The 9,812-nt window shown below is 34.3% G+C and overlaps 1 protein-coding gene across 1 annotated transcript; it reads right to left on the bottom strand.

Annotated features, from left to right (window-relative positions):
* Positions 1-6,567: 6,567 nt before the first annotated feature.
* Positions 6,568-7,882, bottom strand: LOC143200462 (uncharacterized). Its single transcript, XM_076410903.1, has 2 exons — positions 7,400-7,882; positions 6,568-7,310 (listed from the first exon to the last, which is right to left on the bottom strand). Exons 1-2 carry the CDS (start codon positions 7,812-7,814, stop codon positions 6,568-6,570), a joined length of 1,158 nt encoding a protein of 385 aa, XP_076267018.1. The 5' UTR covers positions 7,815-7,882.
* Positions 7,883-9,812: the final 1,930 nt, after the last annotated feature.

Genomic DNA, 9,812 nt, shown 5'->3' on the forward strand with positions numbered 1-9,812 from the left:
CTTTACTCAACATTTAATCTGTGAGGTGTTAAAAAACGTGGATTATATTTTACACAGCTACTACAAAAATATCATCGAAAACATGTTTGAATAAACTTATTTAAACAGTATTTGTTCAGTCACGATAATGCTCTTTCAACAATCAGTGTTCCAAAATGAAATAAAAATAATAAAAATGATATATGGCTATAGAAGAAAGAAATTAATAACGGGAAATTGTCACTTATATTTTGCTAACAGTAATTGTTTGTCCGATGATATGGCAGACACGTTCTATTAAAAAAAAAACGAATTTTCATCGACCAAACGGTAAAAGCGCAGGAGCCGTGTCCGAGGAGGCAAAAAAAGGTTGGAAAATCGGCCTCGGGACCCCGAATCATAATTTTTCAGGCCGGAAGCTATTTTTATTGGCGAAACCGGAGAGGAAGATGGTTCGACGTGCAACTCGTTCGCTTGCCCATATCGGTTTTCCGTTTCATTGCTCCCCAATACCGGCCTATTTAAATGCAAAAATCTATTTTTATGTGGCGCATTTTGCCGCTATTTCGGAACATTACACTTCACTTTATTATGCCGGACTATAAACACCAAAATAAAATGAGGAATTTTATGTTCACGGTTTTGTCATTGTTGTATTGAGATTACCTTTGTAATCATTTGTTCAGCTCTGACAATGCGTACTTTTATGCGTTGAGTACTATAATTCACATTACAAATTCGAAACAGTTTTGTTACAATATGTGTACGTTATATCTTTTGTCGAAAGCTGTATTATGCAATGCGTTAACAATATACGATAATACAGCTTAATAATTGCGACTGCAGTTACCACTAGGTGTTTGCATTTATTTTTACAGACGAAGTATCAATATAAATAATTGTTAAACAACCTAATTTGCTTGTGTAACAGTGAGTTAATCAGCCTAGACAATATTCATTACATTTGTCATTTAACTTAAGAATATCTGAAATCGACGCAGAAATATACTTTTATAAACATGGCTACTTAAATGATCAAAAAAATTCGAAGGCTATTAATGGAAAGACTTATATAAAGAAAATATACCTCAAAATCTCAAAAAAACATTCAGCAGTAATGCAATAAAAACTATGCACTGGAATATTTATCATCAAAAAGCATTAAAAATGCGTTTCATTTAATATTATTTTCTTTCTTGAATTTGAACTAATTTTTGTAATTTTTTTAATAAATATTGTGTTCATGCAAGCCAGCATTGCATTTGTGTTCTTTTCCCAGAAGTCATCTATCGCTCATTATTATATAGCGCTATCGCATATTAGCTTTGGTATATTTCGATTTTAATCGTAACTGCACAAAAATGGCAAGTAAAAATATAGTTAAGATATACTAAAATCGAATTAAGCTGCTACTGTAGATGTTTACCGATATCAAATGAATGAACTAATTGACATATTGCAAAAAATATCATCAATAGCGAGTAATAGACGCAAAAGCGTTGTAAATGACACAATGTTACACCTCGAACAGGAAAGTTTAGTTTTACATCTTAAAGTTTTAAAGACTAACTTACGACTATCTAATAATTAGCCTACCGTTTGGTAGACCAGACCACTTGGTCTCTTTTAACGCCCATGCCCATCCAGTGCCGTCCAAACTTTTATCTCTCATCGTCTTACTCTACATAAAATAACAACACCGATAATAAAACACCACCCCATTGACACGGACACAGACCTAACCTCCTGCATTTATATATCATCATCAGCGCCCTGAACTATGTAGTGCGACCTGAATGAAGAAGTGAATTTTCTCTATTACTACATTTATGAACGAAAAGCAACCAGACTGGGTAACATCAGATGTTTCCTGGGCTGGGCTACCAGTAGTCGGCAAGATTAACGCCTAGAATGGTAGTTTGGTACCCGAATTGCTAAAAAGGCGACACCTTATCATCTATACTTCCAGATAAGAACCAGTGACATTTACATATATCAAAAGCGCAAACAAAAGAATAACATGGCGTTGTCCAAAACAATTCACAAAATCATAATTATATATTACTGTATCAATCAAGTTTTTTTGGGATTGTTTAAGATTCACGGTTACGTTATATTCCAGTTGTAGGTTTTGGTATCAACGGCTTTGATGTCATTGGCAAGAACTTGGAATACTAAAAAAGTTGAAAGCCAAAATTATTAAAGAATTTTCAGACGGGTTAGTTGAATAGTTGACGAATCAACTGTTGCGAAATTTCAAGACATGCGATGCGAAACAATGGCTAAAGCAGTGGCAACGGTTTCATTGCCAGCTAAAACAATAATTTTCTGTAACTTTTTGTGACTTGCAGTGAAAACTGGATTAGGAGCTATGAATTAGTTTGGGAGACCCATCCACTTCTTACCGAGGAGGACTATTCATGGTCATAAATTATTGTTCTGCATATGGTAGGATTTCGAGCTGATAAAACCGAATTGAACTGTTACTGCGCATAAAGTATTTTTATAAAAAAGACCAACAATAGTGAGTAAGAGACGCAAAGTCATTTTCATGTATGACAGCGTACGATCACATGTTTTAGTAATTTTAAAGGCATACTGACCGGATATAGCTCCTTCGGATCGATGCAGCATATGGTGCTGCCACATGGTTTCGAAATGCTAACTAAGTGCGGCACTGAATATATCGATGATTGGATCAAGATCGTTCTTTTGATACGGTGTTGTCATGAAGAGGTCAAAACGGTGTAGAAAATGTTGCTCAGTATATATTGTACCAATTTTTTGCAATATATGTCTATATAAAGTGAAAATATTGTCATAATCATGCATGTAATATTGGCTAAATCTTTTTAAAGTAGTTTAGTTTACGCCTAGTTCCCACGAAAATAATTTAGTATGTCTTCTTATTTTTAACTTTCATTCACTTTTATAATTTCAAGCTATATTACTTTTGGTTCAAGTTACCATGTCTTCAATTAAATAATCCAAGTCACTAAAATGTATTAGGTCAATACAAAGGTAATTCGAATTTGCCGCGCTGAAATGGTTCTGTCATTGTATGTTCTTTGATTGTCCCATCATAATCGAATAACTTCATTGTAAATGCCTAGCTACAACAGTTATATTATAATTCAAGTTCAACTGTATTTATTTAAAATAAATTTGTTATCAAACAATATTTATTACTTTGTTTGTGTCATGCTTTTATTTATAATGGAGAAATTATATTTTACGACATATTTAACAAAGCGCGAAGTGTTAACATTGCATTTTAACTCTTAGAGCAAGTAAAAAAAAGAACAAAACCCTTTCATTAGCACTCTGTAAACGTTTGCAAAGGTAGTTCACGAAAAAGGTCTATTGGACGTGCTCGTTTTTACGATTTAGTCGATGTAGTTCTTTTTCTGGTTCCCTTTCGGCAATTTTTTACCTAGATAATTACATATTTCCACCAGAAAAAAGCAATCACTTAAAAGTGTAGGAAAAAGTCTTGTAGAGTTTAAGTAAATTGGAGATGTCTCGAAGGTAGAAGGTCTTTTCATTTAGTATAGATAGTACCTTTTTATTTTAGACAAAAAATAAGAATCTCATCTTCCTTTGAGATCCACAAAAATATTTCTACTTGTAAGTCTAGAAATATATTAAATATGGTCTTAATATTTTGTGGTTTGGCCTATGCCGTTTATCAAAAAAGTTCATAGAAAGTAACATCAAAATAGTTTTGTATACTACTATACGATTTTTATAATAGTTTATTCTTATTATATACTAGCTGACCCGACAGACTTCGTCCTGTCAAAAAGATTTGTAATGTGGCAGTTTTTGTGCCTACGTATTTTAAAAAATTCTCCTAAACAGAACCATCACCCTGGTGATAGGGCGTTGTGAATAAAAAATAATTAAATAAAACACATATAAGGATTTAAAAGTAAGTAATCGCTTTATTGTTAATCATGTGAATCATAATTATTATTATTATTATCATTGTAGTGCTTTGTGGTATACGATGTTTTTTGTTTGATTACCTGGCGCATAGATAAACAAATCTGATGGTTTTCCAACACGGGAACAGGCAACATACAATTGACCATGTGAGAAACATGGGTTTTCTAGATTAATACCACAAACACTTAATGATTGCCCCTGGGACTTGTTTATAGTCATAGCAAAAGCAAGCCGCACTGGAAACTGTAGTCGTTTAAACTCAAATGGCACATCAGTCGGAATCATTGGGATGCACGGTATGAGAACATCTTCTCCTTTATACTTTCCTTTGAGTATAGTTGCTTCTATCACATTGTTTAGTAATTTTTTTATCGCTAACCGTGTACCGTTGCAAAGACGCGGTTGGTTGATATTTCGCAACATTATAACCACCGATCCAACCTTTAATTGAAGATTGTGAGGTGGCAATCCTGGCAAATCCAGCGAGTTTAAAAATTCCGGTGGATAGTTGACTACATCATCTTGATTAGTAGCCGAATCAACTGATTTATATATCCTCAATTCGCCTGTAATTTGTTCTTGAATTTTGAAATTTAATTCATTTACATCTATGTTTTTTGCAGCCAGTATAGCTCGTTCGCTCAACCAATCATGGTTTCTGTAATTTTGAGAAACATCTGGAAACACCTTCTGAATAAGTTCATCTTTTGATCGAGTTAACTGACAAAAACTTTGAGGAAAGTTAATGCAGCCAGTCAACATGTCTATAGGAAATTTGCCATTACCAATGTCAATGAGTTGTTTAGAGAATATGTTTCCAGATTGGTCATTTTGCAACTCGACACGCATATTCTTGCTTAAATGAAGTACTTTGACATGTTTCCACAAATTGGTGGACTTTAGACATGCATTGAGTTCATCAGCTGGCGTTGATCGTGGAATCATTGGCAATGTTTGACGAAAATCTCCTGCTAATAAAATCATTGCACCACCAAATCGGTTATTATTGCTACGTAGATCTTTTAAGGTTCTGTCTAAAGCCTCCAAAGATTTTTTATGTGCCATCGTGCATTCATCCCAAACAATCAATTTACATTGCTGCAAAACCTTTGCCATTGCAGAGTTCTTCGAAACGTTGCAGGTTGGAGTTTCATTGCTTTGCATATTTAATGGCAATTTTAGTGCTGAATGGGCTGTTCGACCACCTTCAAGCAAAGTTGCTGCGATTCCCGACGAAGCGAGTGCAAGTCCAATTTTATTTTGTGAGCGAATTGTTGCTAATATTAATGAAATCAAAAAAGTTTTTCCTGTACCACCAGGTGCATCTAAGAAGTAAATCCCTCCAGTTTCATCATTTGTTACTTTCATAAGAGTTTCAAATACATACTTCTGTTGTTCATTTAACAGTGGAAGATTTGTTTGAATTAATTCTTTCAAAGCGTTGAGATCATACAGTCTTTCTCGATGCAACTCTTGGTTAAAAGCGTCATGCATTGGACGATTGGGCGCGGTCAGGCCTAATTGAATTAATAGTTTGTTTGACATTATCAAGCACATGTCCTCAATTGAAATCAATGCTTCGTTGTAAATTTCTTCACTGATTTGTATATTTGGATTTCCCATTCTATTCCGTATTTGATACAAAATATCATCACACATATAATCTTTGTACTTCATCCACAAATCAATTGGGTTTGATGGGAAGCATGTAGATATGATTATAGAAAACAATGTTCGTATTTGATGAGCGTGTGATGATATTACAGCATCATTGAGAGTTTGATCCCAATGAGCGTCATTTTCAAGCAATTGCAAACGTTGACAGGCTTCTCTGTAGGATCCACACAATTCACCATCAACAGTTCGTAACTGTTGGAATGATGTTGGGCCACGTACATTGACTAATAGCAGTCGTAAATAAAAACATTCATCATTGCTTGGATGTACTGAATAAATCCGGCCAATCGCATCGGTGGAATATACATCTATCTGTATATCCTGGAACTGGTTTTCCTTGTTTCCGTCGTATAAATCTCCTTGAGGATTGATTCCAGGTATAATATTTTGGAATTTCAGAATATAGCAATGTTTGTGCGAAATCATCGTTTTGGCATGTCTCAAAAAAACTGGTTAATGTAGTAGATGGTGGCTGAGCAGCTCTTTGTACTGCGTTCTGTGCTGTAAAATACACTCTTTGTCCATTTTCTAAATGCACAGCTAAGTGAACAACAGAAGGGTGTCTCTCATGAATAGGAAAAGAAAATATTCGCCAAACTGCTTCATTACTACTGACATAGCGGCCCATTTGGTATTGGGTAACTTCATCATTAAAATTCTCTGCACCAATTCCAATCACAGCCATATCACTCCTTTTGGTTACATATTTGCAAATGTATTTAATCGATTTCACTGAATGGCAAGATTCAACGTTGATGTGTGCTTTGAATGTCTTTGATAAAATGGGTGAATATGGAACAATCCAACGATTATCTATTTCAATATCTTGTTGATTTAATTTGACAATTGTTGATTTTCCATTGTCTGCTGTCGATCTGCGACGATACAATGGATAACCGTCATTACCAGTAATTGTTTCCGATATTAATGTCCGTGGATATCGTTTTGAACATTTACCATCCATCATACACGGTGAATTTTGATTTCCACAGAATGAAGAGTTCCACAGGGACCATGTATCATGTTTTTGATAACTACCTCATGCAATCCAGGATCTACTTGTACATTAGGGATTTCAGCTGATATCACTGCATCAACTTCATTTGGCCTTATCTTTTCAACCAACCAAATCAAAATGTGTGCATGTGGCAATCCTCGTTTCTGCCACTCCACAGAATACATCCAGCAGCGTGTCTCACCAAACACATTATGTTTTACGATGAAATTCATTAAAGATTTCAACTTTTGTCTAAAGACTCTGGCTGTAATATCATGACGATCAATGGGTGATTGCCCAGGGAATAACTCCTGCTTAATTTCTATCCATTGCGGATTGCATGTAAATGTGATGAACAAATCTGCTGTACCATAATGACGAACATACGACATGGCATCTTGAGCATATTCGTGCATATGCCGAGGGCTTCCGATGTATGTTGCTGGAAGAATAGTCATCCGACCGACATTCTGTGCATTTCCATCAGTATTAATCGCATCTCGAAGGTGAATATACTCTTCAGATCGGAGTTTGGTTTGATTCAACCTGATGAATGTTAATCTCTCCGTTTCAATTTTAACATACATGTCAACAACATATTTGTGATATAATCGCCGACATTTCAATATGTGATTATCTTCATTTTCCCGAATCATTAGGCGGTATGAATAATAGTTCATTGAACTGACTTTTTTGTTGGTTTCAGAACCTGTAAACAGATTTTGTTTTAATAACATTCAAATACATAATATAGTGACTGAGATATTATCGCCATAGCTAAACTAATATTTTAGTTACCTGTAATGGGATTTATCATTTTTATTGATAAATCGTAGCCATTTTCACCTTGCCAAAATATAATGGGATATTGCAGTGCATCATATGAGCGGTGTGTTTCCTTTATACGTTGTAATTGATCATTCCGATGATGTAAAAGAATATCACGGGATTCCAAATTTTCTCCAACTACAACGATAGCAACTTCATCAATAGTTGGTGCATTAAAACGTCTTGTATGTTGACCTGCAGGTGTTTTATCAGCTCTGATTACAATTTTGTGATTATCGGATGGCGTCAGATCCAGGGCAGTTTTAAACAATATAATCAATTGATTGTGTTGATGAAATAAAGTTTGTAATTGTTCTACAATAGACCTCTTTACTAAATTGTTATGTGCACAACGCAGATCAATTTCTTGTGGTGAATTGCCCATAAAATAAATTTGCAGGAATTTGTTGTCGCTATCTGACACTGGTAACAGTGAACCTGCTCTGTGATATATTTGCCCTTGTATCTGTAAATAAAAAAAATATTATGGTGTGGTATAAATTAATGGATTGTCAGTGATCAAACTTAAATAATATTTGATCTTAAAAAGTATATATTTAGTTTTAACTAATATCTATCAAATATAAAATATAATAAAAGTATCACTGAAACTGAATCACCATATAATATGATGACTAAGTGATATATTTCGTAATGATTAAGAAATTGAAGATTAGTAACACATCTTAACTTTGGTGACAGAAAATTTTGTTCGCTAAAATAATTATGAGTAACTGCTATAATACATACCTTGAAAGTTGGCATAAAATTTTCCCGAACTGCATTTGTTGCCCCAAATGAAGTCATTTGAAAGCAATTGTTATATTGTTGGATATGTGTCAAAAAGTGTATAGAATCTGTTCCTATTCCTGAAACCAATGAGTACAATGGTTCTGGTGGTGGATCCAATGGTATCAATTTCACTTTACCATTTGCGCAACACAATCCATTGGCTTCGTTTTTGTATTTTAATGCCTTACAGTGTGAGCAAACCAAGTTCATAGAACCAATAACAACACATTGGTAGTTACTGTAGTCAATTGACACATCGTAACTGAAAGCACCTCGATTCAAACTTGCGCGATTATTAGTTGAATGTCGCGCTCGCGCTTCACGCGTTTGTGATATCCGAATTCTTTCACGTTCATTTCCGTCGTCACGTTCTTGTGCAGTACGATTAGATCGGTAATTAGCTTGGTTTATAGCATTTCTGGTTCTTCTACCTAAATTGCTTCGTCTTATAGGAGGCATATCAAATATAAATTATTTTTTCACTAATCACGAACTAAACAAACACTAACTAACTAAACACTCTGCACAAAACACGATATACGAATTTTTTTCGTGTATCAGTTGACAATTCATCTGTCATCTGTCAAAAGTCATCTGTAACAGACAACTTTTTTTTTTTAATTTGATATGGCTTGAACTCAAATCCTTTTAAGCCGTACGAATTGTTTTATTTATTTAAAATTTGGATATTAAAAATAATAAAACACTGTTGGTAACGCGATTTTTGTTTGACTGATGTAATGACGTGGAAACTGATGCATTTTATCTCGCGTGCCGAAGCTAATACAAAAGAAACGCGAGTTTTGGAACGCGACATTAAACTCCTCCAACTATGTATTCTGTGCTCCAACGCACACACGCACATTGTTTTGATAGATATGATCTTTGACGTTAGGAACACACCTACATTGCTTAGACAACAGTGAGTGCTTGTAATTTAATATGAACTTTATACCATAGCAATAAAGCTCAAATTGACTACGTTTTAGTTACAAATCATTTGTATGGGAAAAAGAAAATGGCTATTTTTAGGGTTTTTCCAGCAATAATTCTAATTTTTCTCACCGTAAAAACCATCCTTGAACTTCAACGAACATTTTAAAAAAAGATTTGGCCAAATTGGTCCAGACGTTGTTGAGTTATGCGCTTACCAACACATTTTGCGATTCATTTTTATATATAAGATAATGTTGCTATGCTGAATGAACAATATCAGTACACGGAAATTTGTTATTTTTTTGCATTTCTTTGTTATTAACACTTGACCACCATCGCTTGACCAGACCATAAAATGCTGTTACTATTCGAGACATCTTATTCTTCACTCAAAAAATACATAAAAAATGAATTATTGTGACTACATTTGGTAGACTGGGATCTCCAGTGTTTAAATCGCATTGGTAGATTTTGCAGATTACTACACTCTCTATTTATTTTTATATCTGTTTTTTTCTAGAACAGTTTTTCATTTAAGTATTGAATAGACGTTAGCTTATATGACGCTTTGTTGATCGATTTAAATATATAGCACGAGTTTATGGCTAGGAAACGTGCGTTGAGATGTCCATAATGGATCGACTTTTCACTATTA

This window comes from Rhynchophorus ferrugineus, unplaced genomic scaffold (assembly GCF_030347505.1).
Source record: "Rhynchophorus ferrugineus isolate W39M unplaced genomic scaffold, kcgeb_rfMv2 rfM1, whole genome shotgun sequence".
NCBI classification, from domain to species: domain Eukaryota; kingdom Metazoa; phylum Arthropoda; class Insecta; order Coleoptera; family Curculionidae; genus Rhynchophorus; species Rhynchophorus ferrugineus.